General features: G+C 52.5%; 1 protein-coding gene across 1 annotated transcript in view; it reads right to left on the bottom strand.

Moving 5' to 3' along the window:
* The window catches only part of VWF (von Willebrand factor), a 129836-nt gene that overhangs the window by 38355 nt on the left and 69043 nt on the right, over window positions 1–22438 (bottom strand). The window contains exons 20-34 of the mRNA XM_043440090.1: window positions 21631–21769; window positions 18263–18397; window positions 16790–16936; window positions 13383–13523; window positions 13135–13248; window positions 11365–11521; window positions 10432–10590; window positions 9639–9774; window positions 6297–7681; window positions 4649–4765; window positions 4425–4565; window positions 3901–4044; window positions 2861–3025; window positions 1239–1282; window positions 425–602 (exon numbers count right to left, since the gene is read on the bottom strand). Coding sequence (XP_043296025.1) covers window positions 425–602; window positions 1239–1282; window positions 2861–3025; window positions 3901–4044; window positions 4425–4565; window positions 4649–4765; window positions 6297–7681; window positions 9639–9774; window positions 10432–10590; window positions 11365–11521; window positions 13135–13248; window positions 13383–13523; window positions 16790–16936; window positions 18263–18397; window positions 21631–21769 — 3302 coding nt within the window. The remainder of the gene's footprint in view (window positions 1–424; window positions 603–1238; window positions 1283–2860; window positions 3026–3900; window positions 4045–4424; window positions 4566–4648; window positions 4766–6296; window positions 7682–9638; window positions 9775–10431; window positions 10591–11364; window positions 11522–13134; window positions 13249–13382; window positions 13524–16789; window positions 16937–18262; window positions 18398–21630; window positions 21770–22438) is intronic.

Raw genomic sequence — 22438 nt, forward strand, 5'->3', positions numbered from 1 at the left:
GCTGGGATCAGGGAGGTTTTTCAGCTCTAATTCAAATTCAAAGTCTTATTTATTACCCAGGAGCAGGCATCTAACCAGTATTCTTGCCTGGAGAATCCCATGGACAGAGGAGCCTGGAAGGCTACGGTCCATGAGATTGCAAAGAGTCGGACATGACTGAGCGACTGAGCAAGAGGCTGAGTACTGACCTCAGAAAATCAATTCTTCCCTCTGGTTATGCATTATCTGGGGACATGTCCTCCAAAAGGCACAGGAAGGAGATAGGGAGCCCTGGACTGGAATGGAAACATGTCCCAAGGACAGGAGAGTGAGGGAACATGCGTGGTAGGGGCAGGAGATGGCCTTCTGGTCTACCTCTTGGCACAGACAAGCAAAAGGCACCACCCCATGAACACTGCCCAGGCTGAGGAAGTGAAGGACTCACAGGGACAGGCCCAGCGGCAGCCACAGGCTACCTCCCTCCTGATCGGGGTCTGGCCGTCGGGGCATGATGGCTGCAGCCCCTGATCACAGTTGACCCGGTGACTCTTCAGCAAGGTCTGGCCATCTGGCAGGCAAGTCACTGTGTGGCACTGATCCAGCAAGGTCCAGACGTCCCCAGGCTGCAGAGAAAGAACCAAGTTCGGGCAGGGACTGGAGTGAGGCACTTCAACATCCGCTAGGCAACTAACCCTCCCACACTCAGGAGACACAGAAACTACAGCTTGGGCCTGAATGGCAAGGAGACAGGATACAGAACATAAGAATTACAGGTGGATCCACTCCCATCCCCAACCAAAGTTTTTTATTTATTTACTTAGGCTTTTATTATTATTTATTTCACTCCGGGTCTTTGCTACTGTGTGGGCTTTCTCTAGTTGTGGTGAGTGGGGGACACTGTCTAGTTGTGGTGCATGGGTTTCTCATTGCAGTGACTTCTCCCGTTGTGGAGCACCGGCTCTAGGGTATGCAGGCTTCGGTAGTTGCAGCTCTTGGGCTCTAGAGCACAGGCTCAATAGTTGTGGTCCATGGGCATGGTTGCTCCACGGCATACGGGATCTGCCCGGACCAGGGATCGAACCTGTGTCTCCTGCCTTGGCAGGCAAATTCTTTACCACTGAGCCACCAGGGAAGCCTCCAATTAAAAAAAAAAAAAAACTATTGGACCCAGACCAAAGGAGGAAAAGTTAACCAGGGGGTCGAGGACCCCAAATATACATTCCTGATCTTTCCTTCAAAGCCAACAGAAAGGAACTTACCCTCCTCTCATTCCCATCCTCATCCATGCAAACACTGACGAACCCTGAAACAGACACAAGTCAGACCTCTGTCCCCACCCACCACCCAGAAATTCTGAGCCATTCGCTCAGCTACCTGGCTAGTCCTTGAAGCTGGATTAACTCTGAAAACAACGTGAGTGAAATGAGCAGTGAGGATTCAGGTATGGGAGATTAGAAGGCAGTCACCCTGTGGTTCTTCAGGCAAACGTTGTGGGTTTTTTTTTTTTTTTGGCTGTGCCTTATGGCTTGCAGGATCTTAGTTCCCTGACCAGGGAGCGAGTCCATGCTCCCAGCAGTGGAAACACAGAGTCCTAACCACTGGATCGCCAGAGAATTCCATAAACTTTGTGGTTGTTAGTCATTATAGTGATACAACAGTAATAATATGGCAACATTGTTGCCAACATTGCCATAATAATATGTCAACAGGTACAATCAATATCTTCTTGTCCTCTTTTCTATGTATCAATATTAATAGATCCATGATATTAATAGTGAGAAGAGGGAAATGAGACAAGATTCTGAAACCTTAAAAGAGATATTCAAAATCCCTACCAAGAGAGCTATCATCTAGCAAGACAGGGCAATAACTCCTAGAAGGTTTGGACTCACACCTAATTATATCAGGAAAATATGAAAAAACAGGTTTAAAAAATATCATGTATGGGGAAAAAAAAAAAAGGAGATCAAAGCAGTCAATCCTAAAGGAAATCAACCTGAATATTCATTGGAAGGACTGACGCTGAAGCTGAAGCTCCAATACTTTGACCACCCGATGCAAAGAGCTGACTCATTGGAAAAGACCTTGATGCCAGGAAAGATTGAAGGCAGGAGGAAAAGGAGACGACAGAGGATGAGATGATTGGATGGCATCACGATTTAATGGACATGAACTTGAGGAAACTCCGGGAGATAGTGAAAGACAGGGAAGCCTGACTTGCTGCAATCCATGGGGTCGCAGAGAGTCAGACATGACTTGGCAACTGAACAGCAATGGTAAAAACAAAAAGCTTCTAACCTTAAATCAACTTAAATTATGGTACTTTGACGTTAGATTCCATGTTACCGTATTTCTTTCTTAATATTTTCATTTTCTTTTTCATTGAAGAATAGTTGATTGACAATACTGTGTCAGTTTCAGGTATAACACAAAGGGATTGCTATATTTTTTTAGATTATATTCCATTATAGATTATTACAAGATCTTAAATGTAAGTCTCCACACTATATGGTAAATCTATGTTGCTTTTCTAAAGCCTTTTACACCCATGCTGAGGATGAGTACAGGGCCTGGGGAAGAGGTCCATGACCTGTGGATATTGGGGTTCCCTGCCTCTGCCTTCCATTTCTTTGTCCAGAAGCCCATCCATAGTGAACAAGGACAGTAAGGAGGGAAGGAGGTATATATAGAGAGAACTTTCTGGCAGCTCCTTGGAGGTTTGTCTTACAATCTCCCACAAGCAGAAATTTATAGATCATGGCCTATAAAACAGTCTTAATTCAAGGCCAAATCTCGCGTGTGGGAACCTTCTAGTGTCGAGATGGGTTTCATTGCTTTTGCTTCTATTTTGAGGGGATAAGAGAGACATCACAAGACTCACCAGAGCATAGCTTCTGGAAGAAGGAGTTGCCAAGGGCAACCATGCTGGGGAGGTCTTCGATCCGCTGGAGCTCTGCCACGTTGGAGCTGGCCCCCGGGCCTGCCAAGACCCTCAGCTGGGCTGCATCATACTGGTCCCCAATCCCAATGGGGAATACGGCCACTCCTGGGGTTGCAGAGGAACAAGAAAGGGTCTGTGCCCACCTTTGGTCAGGTGGGTTCAGAGTGGTCTGGCCTAAAGCTTCACCCAGCCACTTGTAGAGCCTCCATACTTTAAAGCAATTATCCTCCAATTAAAAATAAATTTTAAAAAAAACTGAAAAAAAAAGATGAGCTGTTCTCCAGGGAGAACATAAGGAGATGCTACTCACCCACTCATTCCACTCACCCAGCACTCCATGCCCCCTCCCCCGGGCAACACTACCTGCCCCGGCTCACAGCATGAGCTCTCACAAGACATGCAGCCTGGGCACGCCTGCAACCTTTGCCTTCCTAAAACAGCACCCTTGGTCTCCCATCCATCCAGCATCCCCAAGCCCCTAGGCTGGTACCAGACAGGGGCCACGAATACAGGAAGATCCCTGATGGTTCTCTAGGCCCCAACACGAATCACTCAGGCCAACGAGGCCATAGTTGTGGGGGTACGATCCTGCCCTGGACGCAGAGGGCAAGTCAGGAGAAACTGAAGGTTACGGTCAAAGGAATGCAAATGAAGGATGTGTGCATGAATGCTAAGTCTCTCAGTTGTGTCCGACTCTCTGTGGCCCTATGGACTGTAGCCTGCCAGGCTCCTCTGTCCTTGGGTTTCTCCAGGCAAGAAAACTGGAGTGGGTTGCCAGGAACACGCATTTATCACCGCTTCACTTCCAAATAACACAGGGATTGGGCAATTTCCCACTGTTTGAAACCAGGCCACACGTGGGCATTAAGCATTCGAAATCAGCCAGGACATCGGAAAGTAACCACCGCCCACTCTGTGCCCTCGAGCAGGTTGGGGGGTGGGGACAGGGGTGGTCTCAGGACTGAACCCTGGACACTCACGGTTGGATCTGGCAGCAGCGGCAGCCACCTCCACTGGGTCCATGGAGGAGCCTGTGACCAGGATCACCACCACCTTGGAGGCCCCAGGCCTGGCACCGTGGACTTGGGACGTGATGTAGCGCACGGCGAAGGACAACGCCTCCCCTGGGAACGGACAGGGGGCCGCACAATCAGTCCTGACTCAGAGATGGCGGTCCTGAGGCCAGCTGAGCACCCCGTCTCCTGACGGAGCCTCAGATCACGAGACGGAGTGACTCAGAGAGGCTCACATATGCGTGAGATGGGGAAGAGTGTCTCGGTTTACAGGAAGGAAAACTAAAGGCTGAGGAGCGAGGCGGCCAGCCGGGGTCACTCGGTCACTTGTGCCAGGAGCGGGGACGTGAGATGGGGAGGAGTGTCTCGGTTTACAGGAAGGAAAACTAAGGCTGAGGAGCGAGGCGGCCAGCCAGGGTCACTCGGTCACTTGTGCCAGGAGCGGGGACTGCAAGCAGCATCGCCCGCCCCCAAGCCCGCACCCACATTACCGACTTGGCTGGGGCCTCCCTCGCGCTGCATGGGGTCCACAAGCCTCAGCAGGTGGTCTTTGTCCATGTGCACGTTCCAGGACACGTCGATGTTGGTGATGCTTCCGTACTGCAGGACTGACACCTGGGTGAGCTGAGGGCCTGGCGGGAGGTGGGGCGCAGGAGTCACGCTCTGGATCAGTGGGAAGCCCCCATTAACACCCCGCTTCGGGCGCCTCACTCACCTAGGTTGGCTTTTGAGATGAAAGCCTTGGCGAAACTCTTCATTTCATCAAAGTAAGAGGCTGGAGGGGTGGAGGAGCCGTCCAGGAGGAGGACTACATCCAGGGGCTGGCTGCAGTCTGCAGAGAGACAGGAGGGAGGAGCCAAGGGCAGCGGGGGACAGGGCCCAGATACGCAGTGGAGGGTGTGTGCAGGGCGCTGGACCGGGAGGCGCCACATCAGGGAGGCGTGTCGCCCAGTCCTGCATGGGTGCGGCAGCTGGTGCCAGGTGGCAGGCAAGGGGGCTGCAAGACCCTGGGTGTGGAGACGTTGGGGGGATCCCAACACCACTCAAAGGCAGTTTAAACACCACAGGCGGCAGCAAGAGGCAGAGACAACCTGCCTCTCCATTTCGGGGGCTCTTCTGGAATCGAATGATAGACTGGAACAGAAAACAGCCAGATGGCAAGGGAAACAGAGCAGCCCATCCCTGGAAGGTGGACTTGTGTGTCTGCAGGTCTCAGGTGGCACATAAGGAGCTAGAAGGTGACTCTATTACAAAGGCCTAAAGCTCACGTTGATGGTTGGGATCAGGGTCATGATCACCGTGAGGAAACAAACTCTGCCCCAAATGCCATTCTGAGATCAGATGAAGCTATTACTGAGCGATCACAAGAGTTTAGATAAACTGGTGGCCCAAATAAAAACCGAGAAACAAAGGCATAGACAATAAGCGTGAGGATCAAGAGACAATGAAAGAAGGCTAGTGATTCTGGAATGGTTCCAAACACTCCAAATAAAGATACTCTAGAACTAGGGGTTGGGCTTCCCCGGGGACTCTGTGGTAAAGAGTCCATCTGCCAATGCAGGAGACACAGGTTCGCTCTTTCATCTGGGAAGTTCCCACATGCTGAGGAGCAGCTAAGCCCGTGCATTGCAACTGTTCAGCCTGCACTCTAGAGCTGGGGAACCACAGCTACTGAAGCCCAAGTGCCCTAGAGCCCGTGTTCCACAACAAGAGAAACTGCCACAGTGAGAAGCCCTTGCACTACAACACAGAGTAGCCCCCACTCACCACAACTAGAGAAAAGCCTGAGCACAGCAACAAAGACCCAGCACAGCCAGAAATGAGTAAGTAAGTAAATAAGGAAGAACTAGAAACTGATTAGTCATTAGTATCAGCTAAGAAGGTAGTAATAATAGCAGGGGAGATAAGCCATTTTTGAGTGCTTGCAACGTCCTAGGTACCGTTCTAAGCATTTACAAGTAAGCACTATTATTATCCACTTCTTACAGATGCATGCATGCTGGGCCACTCAGTTGCGTCTGACTCTTTGCGACGCTATGGACTGTAGCCTGCCAGGCATCTCTGCTCAAGGGATTCTCCAGGCAAGAATACTGGAGTGGGTGGCCATGCTCCTCCTCTAGGGGATCTCCCCAACCCAGTGATCGAACCTGGGTCTGCAGAATCTTTACCGTTTGAGCCACTGGGGAAGCCCATAAGAAAAGATCCTTCCCCCTCAAAAGACCACAGATGCCTCTCCCTGAAGGTGGGATGTGACTGAAAACAGAGGAGAGAAGCCAGACTGGAGTCTGAGAATGGCATCTCCACCAAGGCAGCCCCCAGCACCCCCCTCCAAGTCCTCGCTCCCACGCCAAGCGCCCATATACCTGGGTCAGGGATGAGGGTGGGGAGGTGAGGGCCATCTTCAGAGCAGCACCGCTGCAGCACCAGATCCGGAGCTTCTCGGGGGAGCCTCTCGAAGTCCTGGATGAAGATGGGGGTCTGGGGCCAGCTGACCCTCTCCAGCTCCTGCACATCCACACGGGGGCCCACGCCGATGGGCACCAGCTGGATGTCTCCGGGCATCCGCCGGATCTTGTCTGAGGCCGGGCTGCCCGTCACCATGTAGACCAGGTTGGGCGCCTGCTCCCGGTCACCCTGGCTGGCAGAGAAGCTGTGCTCTGACAGGTACTGCAGGGCCAGCCCCGTGTTCGTCTGGTTGCCACCCCGGTAGCGGACTTCACGGAGCCGCTGCAGGACCAGCTCCTTGGACTGCGGCTCCCTGAAGGAGTGCTCCACGCTCACCACATAGGAGTACTGCAGCACTGTGACGTGGATGCCGTCCCGGCCCACGTCCATGCGCCGGATCACCTCCTTCACGAACTCCGCGCTCCTGTTGAAGTTGGCCTCACCCACCTCGTCAGAGCCTTCCACGAGGAACGCCACATCCAGGACCACGGAGCTCCTCTTGGGTCCCGACGACAAAGGACCCAGGAGCTGAGGAGCCACAGTGACCTGTGCGGCTAGGGGACGTCGCGTCGGGGTCGGGGCAGGCACCTCGGGGGCGAGGTCGCAGAGGTAGCCGACGATCTCATCCATCCGCTGCTCCAGCTCATGCACACCGCTTAGCACAAAGGCTTTGTTCTCGGATGCCTGCTTCTCGATGAGGCGGATCTGCTTGACGCTGGCGTGGGGCCCGATGCCCACCGGGACCACGGAAACCTTCTTCTTTTTCAGGCCCTGGACATAGCGGACCAAGTTCCGGGCCAGCCTGGGGGGCTCCTGGCTGGCCGTAAGTAGCAGGGCCACACGAGAGGCCTCGGGCCGGTCAATCCTGCCAAAGATCTGGAAGAGCGTGTACTTCAAGACCTCACTGGTGGAAGCCACCTCGCTACCCGCGTACTTCACCTGCCCGGCGATGCGCCGCAGCTCGGACGGCCGTTTCCGGTCCTGCAGCGCGAGGTAGGCATGGGAGCCATCGTGGTACTCCACCACGGCCACGCGGATGCGTTTCTGGGAAATGTGCAGACGCTCCATCATGCCCACCACGAACGCCTTCAGCGTCTCGAAGTCGGCCTCGGACAGCTTGGAGGAGCCATCCAGCAGGAAGACCAGGTCCAGGAGTTTGCTGCAGAAGAAGTCGTGCAGGGGCGGCTCCGGGGTGTCCTCCACGTATGGGGTTGTAGGGCTGACCGGGCCTTCGGTGGGGGGCACGGGCAGGCCTCCTGGTTCCCTGCAGGCTTCACAAGTGAGGCTGACACCATCACAGTGACTGCAGGAGGGCAGACACCAAAATGGTTCAGGAAGAAGCTCTGGGCACTTCCCAGCCCACTGGACCTGAGCCCCCAAGGACTACTGCCCACTGGAAAGAGACACCATGCTTAACATATGTCCCCACGCAGCACCCTACACACACACACACACACACACACATGTACGCATATGCATGCATAAATATTCACATACACACATACACATACACACATGCACACACATATACACATACACACTTCCCTTGAGTTGTGATTCCTCTGAAAACCAAGCTTCTACCCAACCCAGGACCAAAAAATGAATTTTTCTTCTTTCTCGGCAGTCCACATAGCCATTCAAAGTTGATTGATTTTCAACCTATGCCTCTAGCAACATAAATATTTAATTATAATCCAAGCCTTCTCCCAAATATCTCCAAAGACAAACACTGCTCTGTAATGTTGACGCTAACCAGGACTTGTAAATGCTCTACTGAAGATATATGTTTTTCAGTATTTATTAAACAGAGTCTAAGCTGCGTAATTCTGTAGCATGTTTAACATGTTGGGCTTTAGAAAGAGAGGAAGACTGGAGTAAAATCATTTTGGAGAGATGAATAAAGATTTGAATCCCAGTTTTATCTGGCAGAATAAAGTACTGGGAGTGGTATTCTCGGGTCTCCAAGATGCTAGATGGGGAACAATAGTAACTCATTCATTCTTTCCCACAATGGACAGGTGGTTTACGCCCATCACGTGCCAGGATCTGGCTATGCCCCATGCCCAGCCCCAAGCCCCCAGACAACTTCTCACCCCACCATGCCAAGTTTCTGGTCCCCTGGTCACTTCTCTCCCTTTCACCAGGATTCTGGAAAGTGGCAGGGTCTGCCAGACATTAGGAGAAGCTGCCTGCGGTGGAGATCCATTCAGGCTAGAACCTTGTCCTGCAGGCACTCTCAGCCGTTGTGGCCACTTGCTCTCAGCATCGCAGTAGGGTGAGGGGACAGCAGTGCCTGAGCCCCAGAGTAACCCTATGGAGTGCCTCCCAGCGGTGTCCTCAGTCTGCTCCAGGACCGCTCTCCACACGGGTTTGCAACTGCAGCGTGTACCCAGGTGACTGCCCTCCCCGTGTGCCTGCAGCTCAGAACCCCTACAGCTTGGCACAGCCAGCAGGCAGGCAGGGTCTTAAAAGAAAGTCGATTCCTACTTCTTCATACTCCACGTAATTTAGAGCCTCCATCCTTGGTTAATGGAGCGTGAGTGACGTACTCTCGAGTTTTCCTGTGTTTGCTAAAAAATTCACCCAGGATGAGTGCACTCGGAGTCTGACCCTGGCAGCCGTAGCCACGGCCCCTTTCTTCCTCAGCGAGTTTAAGTTCTCGAGTTTAGGATCCCATAAGGAGTGGTGCTGAGCATATTAGCATTGGAACAGATATTCTCAACTTAGGAGCAGGGCTTCAGGAAGCTCAGAGCTCACCCCCCAACTCCTCCTCAACTCTCCAGGGCCAGCTGCCAGAGGCAATCAGGTAATGGGGCAGTAGGGGGCCCCTACAATCGGTAGGGGGCAGTGACCCGTGTCTAGCTCCAGTTATGACAGCTTCATCCTGGAACCTGGCAGTGGCCTGAGGTGTCTAAGCTCTGCTGCAGGGTCAGGGGCTCCACCTCACTTTTCCCCCACCTGCACCCCTACCTCCAGGAAACAAGAAATCTGCTTTCCATAGATGCCTGTCCCAGGACTAGATGCCACCTCCAGGGACAAGAAGAGGCCAGGCCCTTCCTTCAGCAGCAGGGATAAAAACCTAAATCTCCTAAGAGGTGTTTCCTGGGGAAGAAATTTAGTCTGTCTTCAAAGACAGAGAGGCAAACTGAACAAGAACAAGATGTCCTTCCCCAAATAGACACTTCGGAGCAGGCCCCCAGGTTTGACAGTAAGACTGACCATTCAGACAACCCAGGGTGGGGTTGGGGGAGCCGTGTTACCAGATCTGGCAATGCTCAGGGTCCCCAGGGTTCAGGGTCACTTTCTTCCCGGAGGCTAAGCGCCGGCCCTCCACCTGGCACACAGGGCAGTCCTCGGGGTTGACGCAGGTCTGCAAAAGCTCGTCCAGGATTTTCCCTGCACGACAAGCCTCTTGTTAGGAGCCAAGTTCCACCTTGCCTGCAAGGAAGACTCTCCTGGCACCAAAGGGCCTGTCCCAGCTCTGCCTGCCTCCCCTGAGAGCCACCACATCACTTAGGGAGCATCCTTTCACCTACAAAATTAGGAGAGGGGGTTCCTTCTCCCACCTCGCCTCCTCCAAATCCCGGGACAAAGCAAGTCTTATCACCAGGGGTCTTTTTGTTCCTCCACCAAAGAAGATATCTGATAACTCTCAACCTGTGCTACCCACTGCTGTGGCCACTAACCACCAGTGGCTGGTTACATTTGAATGTAAATTAAGTAACATCAATAAAACTGAACATTCAATTCCTTAGACACAACAAGCCCACGTCTGAGTTGAACTCTCCTGGCATTGCAGAAAGTTCTATCAGAAAGTGCTGCTCCAGATGATAAACCCATCAATGGACCCCCAGAAGCATCACACGGGAGCTCAGTTTGGCAAAAATCCCAGCTGGCCAGGCTTTGGTGGAAGGACATGGAAACAGGACCCAGGGTGACTGGGCTGGGGAGAAGGGCCCTTGGGCGAGGCTGAGATGAAGCAGGACGGGGCGGCACTTTCCTGAGGAGTAGCCCCACCCTCCACGCCATCCCCACTCGGGGCCAGGGCCTCACCGGGCGGGCAGTGTGCGTGGCAGCCCTCCACGCACGGCACGGGGCAGGCCAGGGGCTCCGGGTGCTGGCACGTGACCGGACAGGCAGGAGCACAGCTGTTGTAGCGCCACTCGCATTGGTACCCGCTCTCCTTCAGGTTCCGCTCCTCACAGTTCTGGGCTGTGCAGACCCCCAAACGGGCAGAACGGTTATTAAGGCCCCAGGCAACCCCATGCAGCCCCGGACTGATAGCGGGAAACCCGTGGGGGTGACGGCCCCGGGGAGGAGACGATGGTGCTGGGGAAATACACAGTCACCCACATCAGATCATCTGGGCTTTGAGAGCCCCCCAACCAGGAACCCAGTGGTTCTGTTTTCCTTTTAAAAATGTTCAGTTGCTCAACACAGGAAGGAAGACGTAACATAAGTATCTGAGCTGCTTGATCACGATGGTGTGAAATGTGCTTAGTGGGTCAATCGAGTCCGACTCTTGCGACCCCATGGACCATAGCCCGCCAGGCTTCTTTGTCCATGGGATTCTCCAGGCAAGAAGACTGGAGTGGGTTGTCATTCCCTTCTCCAGGGGAGCATCCCGACCCAGGGATTAAATCTAGGTATTCTGCACTGCAGGAGGATTCTTTATCAGAGCCACCTGGGAAGCGCTTGCGATGGTAAAGATGATCGAGTCTAATTACAGACATGCTGACCTCTTTCTTCTCTTCCTCACTGCTCCCTCTTCTCCTTCTCCCAGAATTTCTCTAGACGAGGCTCTCCCTGTTGCTCTATTCAATCCTGACCCTCCTCACGCACACCTGTGTCCTGACCCCTCCATCTAGGCCTTCACCCTCACATGGGTCTTTCTCCCCCACCGAGGTGTCCACACCCAGGGTCTCAAGGTCTAGATGTGTGAGGGGAGGGGGCGCGGCCAGGATCGTGAGGGACCACAGGACTCACGGCAGAGTGTGGCTGTCCTCCAGGCCACCACCTCGCCGTGCTGGGCACACACGTGGGCGTAGGCGGCGATGGTGTCACAGAAGCAGGCGCAGTCCCCAATGGACTCGCAGGAGCAGGTGTCGTAGATGCAAACATCCAGGTACGGCTCGGGGTTCACCTGCAAGGGAGGCGCGGGGGGCCGTGACCCAGGGCTGCACCTGGGGACTCTGGCCCTTGGCCAGGCGGGAATGTGCCATTGATCAGAGTAGGGACAGAGGCTCCAGGGCAGAAGGAGAGATGTGAGGCCACAGTGCCCAGGATGGGGTGGGTAAAAAGGCAGAAATCCTATGTCCTCACTTGGATTCCAGAAAAGGGGGGGAAAGACAGGCTTGCCAGACTCTCATAGATGAGATGTGCCTGAGAATTTTTCAGAAGAACATTCCTTTCAATCCATCTGTTCCAGGCACCTGCTGAGCCACCATCCATCCCCATAACCCACTCCCACCCTCACGGGAGTCTGGGTGCTTTACATAAACACAACACACACACACACACACACACTCTCTCTTTCTCTCTCTCTCTTTCCTGGCCTTCACTCAGCAGAGAGACCAAGAAAACCAAAAACCCATCAGGACCACCCATACTACCCCGCTAAGATGCTATAGGCTGATGTGCTGGACCTCGGTTGGCCCAGTGCTCCTGGACTCTGACCCCAAACCTACCCAAGGGAAAGTCCACCTGCTGTCCACATTCAAGCTCAGTAACCACCTCCCGCCTTCATCTGCCCCACACCTGACCCCCACACACCAGTCTTGTTTGGGGGAGTAGTGGTTGGAATGAATCCGGACATTAAACAGGTCACTGGGCCCAAAAGCCTTGGTTTCTTTGACCCTCTCACTGTTTCCCCACTTCCTGCTCAGGTGCCTGGGGTCTCCACCAAACCAGGGGATCCTACCTATCCTTCCAGGTCCTGTGGGACTAAAAATCACTGGCTGGACAGGAAGAGATGAAACACAGGTGCTCAGCCACTCCCACGAGGGAGACACCATGGAGCAACAGGCCTATGCACCTGGCTGTGACTGCCCGTACATGTGTCCATACATACACAGACACACACGTACCCACAGACACACACGTACCCACAGATACACACGTGCGCACATATACATTCAGAGAAAGACAGAGAGGACACTGCACTGAACCTTGTTTGGAGAAATTCCTCATCACCACGTGAGATAAAGACATCAAAAGAAGCCATAAAATGCGGGCTCAAAATCTGGCTTTAAGAGGACTTCCCTGGTGGTCCAGTAGTTGGGATTCTGCACTCCCAATGCAGGGGGCATGGGTTCGATCCCTGGTCGGGGAACTAAGATCCCACATGCCATGCAGAAGAGCCAAAAAAATTTTTTTTAATCTGGCTGTAAGACCAGAAGAATTTCTGTGAGACAAGACCTGGGAACCCAGGGCAGAGATGGAACGCCTGGGGCCAGAGACATGGCAGGGGCAGGAGAAGGGAACCCCCCATTCTGAAGTTAGAGATAAGGTAACCTGTGGGAGACAAACCCCAAGACAGAGGCCAGAAGAGCAGCTCTGGCAGGATGCACAGACAGCCAAGCATTGCACAGAAGAAAAAGGCTTTGCCAAGCATTGCTTTCCTGATAAGCCATGGATTTTTCTTTCTGTTTCTCAGACTGAAGCCACGAGAGGTGAGCAGCTACAGATCATTTCTAAAGCTCCTGGAAGCATCCACGGTTGGAAGTGCCTGCCCCCCAGGTCCGCCGTCACCCTCACCAGCCTGTTGCACTCCCGGAAAACATCACTGGTGAGGACCCTGCAGGAGGAATCCACCATGGTCTGCTTCATGACGTTGTCGTGGCAGGTGGCAGGGGCCGAGTCCAGTGGCACCTGGGGAGCCAAGAGGGAGAACACAGGTGGACCCAGAACAACCAACCCGGAAGCACCCAAGAGGCCCTCTCCCCGAGCCCGCCCCCTGCAGGCCACACCACCCACTTCGCACAGCAGGGGGGACCCCGACCTACTTTCTGGGTGTCGGCACACTGCGGGCTCACTTTCCAGGAATTCCCAAAGTCCACGGGGTCTTCCTCCACTTGGAGGCTGCTGCTGGTGAGGTCATTGTTCTGGACGCCGTCAAAATTCCCACACAGGCCGCATACCCGCTCCTGGGGGACAAGTTGGGGGAGCGTGAGCTTTGCAAACCTCGGAGCAAACTGGCTGAGTCAGGAGGAGGAGGGTTCCGGGCAGCAGGGGAGGCAGACTCGCCTGAGGAAAAGGAGGAGGGAAGGGGATGGGAGGGCAGCCCAGAGGGAGACCAGGGTGGTCAGCAAAGCCTCGACCCTGCCAAGGCCTTTGGCCTGCTTCTGCACTGACCCCCATGCTGTGACTGTTCAATCACTCAGTCACGTCCGACTCTGCAAACCCATGGATCGCAGCACAACCATCCTTCACCATCTCCCTGAATTTGCTCAAACTCATGTCCATTGAGTCAGTGGTGCCATCCAACCATCTCATCCTCTGTCTCCCCCTTCTCAGTATGAACATAAATGACCCCATGTTAAGGTTAAGGAAACCAAGATTATTCACAGAGAGAAGCAGCCCATCCAGGTCCCTTGAAGGGCCAGTTAAGCAGCTTGTGTCCTGATCCCTGCAGTATAAACCATCAGCCGCCCCAGTAAGGGTCTGAGCAGAAGAGAAGCTGGTTCAACATTACATCAGTGAAAGTGTGAGAGGTCTGAGGAAGGAGCCCTCTAGTCCCGCTTGACTGTGGACAGGTGCTTGCCTTCCCTGGACAACTGCAGCCTGTTCAGAGCAGGCTGGCCAGGATTCTGTGTGTGTTAGTCACTCGGTCGTGTCCGACTCTTTGTAACCCCATGGGCTACAGCCCACCAGGTTCCTCTGTCCATGCAATTCTCCAGGCAAGAATACTGGAGTGGGTTGCCATTTTCTTCTCCAGTGGATCTTCCCGACCCAGGGATCTAACCCATGTCTCCTGCATTACAGGCAGATTCTTTACCATCTGAGCCACCAGGGAAGGCCAGGATTCTGCTGTATACTAAATGCTACCAGGGCTGACATAATATCTTACTTGTCTCCATGTTCACCTATCAGGGGGTGCAGTATACAACAAATCCTGACCAACTAATGAGTGAATAAATGGAAACCATCACATAAGAACCACCGGACAAGGGCTTCTCCAGAGGTCCAGTGGTTAAGACTCTGCCTTCCAATGGAGGGGGTGCAGGTTCGATCCCTGGTCAGGGAACTAAGGTCTCATAAGCCATGAAGTGTGGCCAAATTTTTTTTTTTAATGGACAAAATCTGCCTGGAAAAGAAAAGGTGATGCTTTTAGAACCTTTTTGAAGCCCTGCCTTGAGACAAAGAGAGGTGACTTATTCTGTTTTGCTAGGAAATATAAGAAAAATGTTCTCACAGGTGGACAAAAGGACAAAGATATTTTCGTGGCCTAACAGCCCCTGTGTATGGCCCCTGCCTGGTCCCTGTCCTTATTGACCACCAATCACCCCAAGCCCCTCCTCTCTAGCCACCCTGGTCTGCTTGTTCAAAACAAACACCGTCCACCTCAGGGCCTTGGCATCTGCTGTGCCATCTGCCTAAACTCTCGAGTCAGGATATTTACATGACTCCCTTCCCTCTTCCCCAAAGACTCTACTCACGCTTTCTGAGACAAGTCTCATCAGACCAACCAATCTAAAATACTTAGTGGCCCAGTGGTTTAGAATCAGTCTTGCAACACAAAAGGATGTGGGTTCAATCCCTGGTTGGGGAGTTAACATCCCACATACCACAGAGCAACTGAACCCAAACACCACTAGAGAGTCCCTGCTCTGCAATGGAAGATATCACATAACATGACTAATATCCAACACAGCCAAATAAATAAATAATGTTTTTTTAAAAGACATATAATAGGGACTTCCCTGGTGGTCCAGTGGCTAAGACTCCATGATCCCAATGCAGGGGGCCTGGGTTTGATCCTTGGTCGGGGAACTAGATCCCACATGCTGCAACTAAGAGTTTACATGCTGCAACTAAAGAGCCTGCACACTGCAACTAAGACTCAGAGCAGTCAAATAAATAAATAAAATATATATTTTTAAATATAATCTTTAAAAAATGAAACACATAATATCCCCACTAGAATATGACCTCCATCAGGCTTCCCCGATGGCTCAGAGAGTAAAGAATCTGCCTGCAGTGCAGGAGATGTGGGTTCGATCCCTGGGTCAGGAAGATCCCCTGGAGGAGGGCATGGCAACCCACTCCAATATTCTTGCCCGGAGAATCCCATGGACAGAGGAGCCTGGTAGGCTGCAGTCCATGAGGTCACAAAGAGTCAGACACAACTGAGCGATTAAGCAAGCAGGCAGGGTTGTGGTAGGCAAAACAATACCCGGCCCCAAAGATGTCCACGTCCTAATCTCCCGACCAGGAATATGTCACCGTACACGGCTAAGGGAACTTTGTAGGTGTGTTAGGTAGGTGTGTTCGATTTTGATACAGGAAGACTGTCCTGGGTCATCTGGGTGAGCTCAGGGTAATCACTGGGTCCCATACGGCGTGCAGGAGAAGTCAGAATGAGAACAGCGATGTGACAGAGGGAAACAGAGGGAGCAGACAATGCTATGCTGTTGGCTTTGAAGATGGAGGATGGGACCACAGCCAGGGGATGCAGGCAGTCTCCTGAAGCTAGAAAAGTCAAGGACAGATTCTCCTCTCACTGTATCAATAGTTAGTTATTTCCCCCCCGTACCTAGAGTGCCTAGAACAGTGCTTGACACATAACAGGAGTTTAGTAAGCATCTGTTGAATAATGGAATGAGTGCATTGCTGATGCTCTCCAGAAATGGCATGAGGTCCCAAGGAGCAGCCTCACTTGGGTACGAGCTGAGAATGAGCCCTCAGAATGCTGGGAAAGTGGGTCCTGCCACCAGGGCAGACAGGGCACTCATCACATACATGCCTGTTAGAGAAGATGAAGTCCCAGCAAACCGTCAAGACCTGGACAGACACCACGAGCTTTCCCCCAAGCAGGTGATGAGCCGTCTCACCACAGCCCCTGGCAGGTGCTGGCCTGGGCTCCATGGGAGGCACACCCAGAATGTTCTGGGGTGTTATAGTCACATTGTGCGTGATGGGATTTGCTCCTTAGGTTAGGAAACCTTAAGAATACCTACTGCCAGTCAAGGGACTGCTTGCAGGGTCCAGGACCCTCACCCTGCCATGGGCAACTGTCTCGGAAACAGCCGAGGCGAACTCTAATCCTTGAGTCTTATTTGTGTCGGGAGGAGGCTGAGCCAGGTGACCACCCACCTTCCCCCGAGACTGTGGGTGAGGATCCCAGATGCTGCTCGGGGAGCTGAAGATGCAAGCAGACAGAAGAGGGAGGAAGTGGAGAAAGACCACCCACCTGGTACGTCCGCTTCAGGAACACAGAGACGGCCAGGTGCCCGTCCCAGACCACAGAGAGGGACTTGCCCAGCAGTAGAGTGATGTACCGGCCGGACTCCACCACCTCGAAGTGCGTCTCATCCTTCATGGGCTTCTTCACGTTCACCTGAGTGAGAGACCAGGACAGTAAGGGACAGTATACATGTGTATATATATAATGTACACTTGTATATGTGTATGCTGCTGCTGCTGCTGCTAAGTCGCTTCAGTCGTGTCCGACACTGTGCGACCCCATAGACGGCAGCCCAACAGGCTCCTCTCTCCCTGGGATTCTCCAGGCAAGAACGCTGGAGTGGGTTGACATTTCCTTCTTCAATATATGTGTATATACCTGTATATATATATAATGTATGCTTGTATATGTGTGTATATATATTTGTGTGAATAATGCATGTATATATGTGTGTATTCATTTGTATATATAATACATATAAATGTGGGACTTAATATATATGTGTGTATAACACAATTACATGTATAATGTATGTGTATATATATGTGCAAACATTTGTATATATTATATATAAATGGGGTATATATGTATACGTGTGTATATATGTGTGCATACATTTGTACACATTATATACATGTGTGGGATACAATATGTGTATATATGTATATATGTGTATACATCTGTATGTATATGTGTATAAACATGTATATACATTGTGTATACATTTGTATATATAATATATATGCACATGTGTGTATAATACATTTGTGTATATATTTATATGAGTTGCATACATTTGCATGTATAATACATATAACTGTGGGTATACAACATATGTATACATGCGTGTAAATGTGTGCATACATTTGTATATATAATACATACAGCTATGTATGTATATGTGTGTACATGCACATGTAATATATATTTACATAATACATATGTGTACATGTGTGTGTGATACATATAGCTATGGGTACATAATACATAAGCATGTGTGTGTGTAGAATATATATGTATATATGTGTGTACATGTGTGTACATATATAATTCATATAACTGTGGTACATAATATATATGTATATGTGTGTACACTAGTGTGTGTGCTTGTATGTGTATAATGCATGTTTATATACACGTGTCTACATGTGTATTGTAATAACAAGACTGTGGGCATATAACACAGGTGTGTGTATGCATGTATTCCCATACGAAAGTCCTCCCGCCCTCCACTCCACCCAGGGTCAGCCCTGGCTCTTTCCACACTGGTGCAGATAGTTATACACTCTCCTCCACACATGCCCGCACTTTCTTTTACTAAAATCCATCACCATCTGCACCTGCCCCCCTCGCAGGACGTGGTGAGGTCTCTCCACCGGCAGCATCGTGCTCCACCGCACGTGTCCTGAATGAACGCTGGGCACTGCTCCCCATTAGCTGATGGGGGGACTGAGGGTGGGGGGACCTGCCCACACTCACCTCCCCGTCAAACAGCTCGATCTCTCCTCCTTCCACCAGGATGGTGATGCGCTTCCTGCACTTCAGGGAGGGGACGCTGCACCCCTCATTCCCCACCAGGACCCGGAAGGTCCCAGGGTTACTACCGCAGTGGTCCTGGGGAAAGGAGTGGGTGTCAGGAGAGAAACACGATCCTTCCACCCCTCCCCAGACCGGCAGACCAGTGGCCAGTCCTCCCAGGCCTTTGGAGGAGTGTTACAGGAGGCTGCCATGACCACATGCATGTGTGTGTGTGCTTGTGTGCTCATGGCCAGACGACACTCACAGGTGTGCCATCCTCAGCCATCACCCACGAGCCAAGTGCCTACAGTCAGGCAGGGAGAAGGGCTGAGGGGCAGGGGGGAGGAAGAAGGGAGGCAGAGCGGGAGTGTGGACACATCAGCCTGCTGCTCCCCACCCCCCCGGAGCCTGCTGGGCCAGCCTCAGCCAGGGACCCGCGCTATCAGGCATGTGACACTTGGTAGGTCCAAGCTCCAGTGGAGTCCCCTGGGTGGCTGGCCAGGACTGTAACCAAAGACCGCCAGACCCAGCAACACCAGCTGAGCTGCCACCTCTAGAAGGGAACAGAGGCTGAGTGGGCACTGGTCCTCGCTGGGGTCTGCACAGAAAAGAAGCAGAAAGGGACACGCTTCTGGCAAACACCTCCCATCGTGGCTGCTGCTGTGGTGTGATGGGGAAAACCACTCAACTCAGAAAAGCTAGGTGCGGGCTTGCTTCTGCCATGTCTGGGATAATGTTGAGTAGGTCACTTACCTCTCTGACCCCCCCACACACACACATGAGCACACACACATACATGCACACGCAGCACACACATACAATACACACTTGCACATATACACACAGACATGCACATATACATAAACAGACACACATTCATAAACACACAAAGACACACACATATACATACAATACACACTTTCACACATTCACACATGCATATATATACACATGCACACATACACATACACACATATAGGCACACATTCATATACACACAAATACACATATACGCACATACATAACACACAAAGTACACGTTCATACACAGCCGCACACATGCATATACACACAAGTGCACACATATGCATACAAACACATATACAGACACATGCATATACACACATACACTCACATGCATGTACATAGATAACACATGCAATATAGGCTCTGCACATACATAGACACATACACTGACACACACACATACATACATACCACACATAGGACGTGCCCCTCTGTAAGATGGAACTAGCCAACCTAATGGGACTCAGGTTAAACGGGTTTGTCTCAGGCTAATGGGGTTGTCAGGTTAATGCGTCTGTGTTGGGTTCGTGGGATTGCTGGGTTAAACGGGTTAGTGTTGGGTTAATGGGATTGTGAAAGTTGTAAGAGGGAACAAAGGTAGAAGCGCTGCGTCACCAGCGGAGATTTTTCTGAAGCAGAGAGTTTAGTCCTGAGAACACCTCCCAGAGGAGCAAGAGGGGACAGGGAGGGGACCCAGGAAGAGCATCGAGGGGCCATCAGCACTGGCTGTGGGGCGGGACGAGTGGCCCCCCGAGGGGCACAGCCCCCTGGGGGCACGACTGCCCACCTGGGCAGCTTCACTGGGCAGGCAGAGCCAGGGCAGGGGGTCTGACCAGCTCCTCTCACTGCACTGAACTGTCGTGCTTTCTGGGTGCCCAGATCTGAACCTGACTGAGGGTGGAGCTCCAGAGCTGGGGTCACCCCTTCTTTTGCTACCGAGGCTGGAAGGCAACAGGTGACAAAGATGGGCTTCCACATTCGACCTGCGGGGAAGCCCCAGAGGGCACCTGGGTGTGGGTAAAACCGTTCCATGGGGTGCATGCCCGTGTGCCAGCATGCCACCTGCCTCTCTGGGGCCAATCTGGGGTGGGGGAAAGAGGCAGGGGGCTCATTCCCCCCACACCGGGCAGGTGTCATCCTCTGTCTCCCTCAACGCCTGACTCCCTGCAGTTGTCTCTGGGGCTGAGGCTCCTGTGGGTCTGTGGTCCTCCCTCCAGACCACACTGAGCCCCTCCTCCCACTCGGGAGAGTGGAGATGAACAGACCTGCAGAGTCCAGCCTCCTCGTTATCATGAATAAAGAGCCCAGCCCTCCTTGCTCACCCACAATCGGTGTCAACCAGCAAGAGAAACGCCCAGGAGTCCACCCGGCGGGAGAGGGGGGCCGAGCGGCCCTCAGTCCACAGCTAGGATCCCCCGGGCTGCTTCCCACCCTGTGGGCAGTAGGACCTGCTCTACCCCACACCCCCTCCCCACTCTGAGCTGCACTAGGTTGGAAATGACAATGGTGACTAGGATAGAACAGGATACGACAGGATAGAATACAATAGAAAAGAAGAGGAGCCCCCTACGTATGAACCTTCAAGTTTCGAACTTTCAAAGATGCAAACGTGCAACTTGTGTTCTAGCAAGGAACCATCAACATCAGGCGTGAGTGAACGGGGCAGCTTGCCCTCCGTCTCCCATTGCTAATGATCCTTCAGCTCCACCATCTCCCCCCTCCTCTCCTTCCTCCAGTCACTAACTCTTCTTGCCTGGTCACTCGATGCCACCCCTGTGTGCCAGCTATTGTGCTGTTATATATACTTTTGCACTATTGTACTTTTGTAAAGTACTATTGTACTTTTCGAGGTACTGCAGTGTCAGATTAAAAATGTTTTCTTTACTTTTGTATTTGTTTTTTCATGTAGTATTTGTATAAAAAGTATTATAAACCTGTTACAGTACAGTACAAAATATAGACAACTGTGTTGGTTGGGTACCTAGGCTAACGTAGGTGGATTTGTGAACAAACTGGACTTATGAACGCACTCTCAGAATAGAACTCATTCATATGTAGGAGACACGTTGCAGAAGAGAACAGAACAGAATAGATATGATGGAACAGAATCACAGGAAGGAAAGGAAACTCCAGGGGTCATTTCCACCATCCCCAGCGGGCTGTCCACCGTACAAGGATGCTGGCAGAGAGGGTGCCAGGGCCAAAATCCAGCCCCGACTCCACTCGCCATGATTGGTTCCCTGACCAAGCTGTGTCTGCCAGGAGGAAAGAAGCCCTTCTCTCATTCCCTTGTGCTGGAATTGGGGTGATGGGAGCCTGCTCCACACCAAGGCCGGTTGACCAATGAGTTTCTGTCCATCCCTGGAGGCGTCCAGGGAGTTGGGGCAAGTCAGCAGTCACCAGGGTCTCGAGGCCCCGCCTCTCCAGGGACTGGGAAATCACTCCCTTAGAAACCAGCCCCCAGAGCTGTTTCCACTAGCAGCTCTAGCCTGGGGGCCCCCTCCCCACTCCCTGGCTCTCACCTGCACCAGGACATACTGGCACTCCCCCGGGAACAGGTACTTGAGCCCATCAAAGGTGAAGTAGTGAGCCAGGCCCAGGGCGGAGCACCTAGCGTCACACACGTGGTCCGTACAGTTCCACTTCCGGTCTTGACAGACGCTGGGGGCAGAAGACGGTGAGTGAGGGTGAGGCCCTTGGATATGGGGGCAGGTCCAGCATCAGGGCAGCCAGGACACCACCTACCCCCAGGAGGCCTCGGGAAGTGGTGGGGGGCGTTGTGGCTTGAAGCTCGAACCTCACGGGGCTCTGCAGTCATGAACCCACATGTTTTTAGAGCACCAGGCCCAGAAGGACAGGGAAGCCACGCTACCCTCTCATCACAAGGGGGAAACAGGCAAAGAAGAGCCCCAGTTGTCCGAGGCGACCCAAGGACACTGTCACCACCTGCTCCGAACGTGCTGAAGCCCAGTCTCCCGGGACATTACCTGGGAAGGGCCACTGGGTCTCTACAGAACAGACCCCAAGGCCAAAAGGCCCTCTGAGGCTAAGGGAACACACAGGACAGAAGAGCAGGCAAGTTCTGAGTCAGAGAAATGGTGACCAGCCGTGAACTTCTGGGTTTGACTCGCAGCAATGTGTATAAACCCACAGGGACTTGCCCGCTGCCCACACCCCTGACTCCCCAGCTGGTACCAGAACCAACATCAGGAAGCCTGCTCTGGGGGTCAGCAGTGGGGCGCTCAGACCTCCAGCCCCAGACAGTGAGCCCCTTCCCGCCTGGCCCCTTGGCCCATCCCTAAAGCTCTGCATGGCCCCAAAGACAGGCGG

Source organism: Cervus canadensis, chromosome 21 (assembly GCF_019320065.1).
Source record: "Cervus canadensis isolate Bull #8, Minnesota chromosome 21, ASM1932006v1, whole genome shotgun sequence".
NCBI lineage: Eukaryota > Metazoa > Chordata > Mammalia > Artiodactyla > Cervidae > Cervus > Cervus canadensis.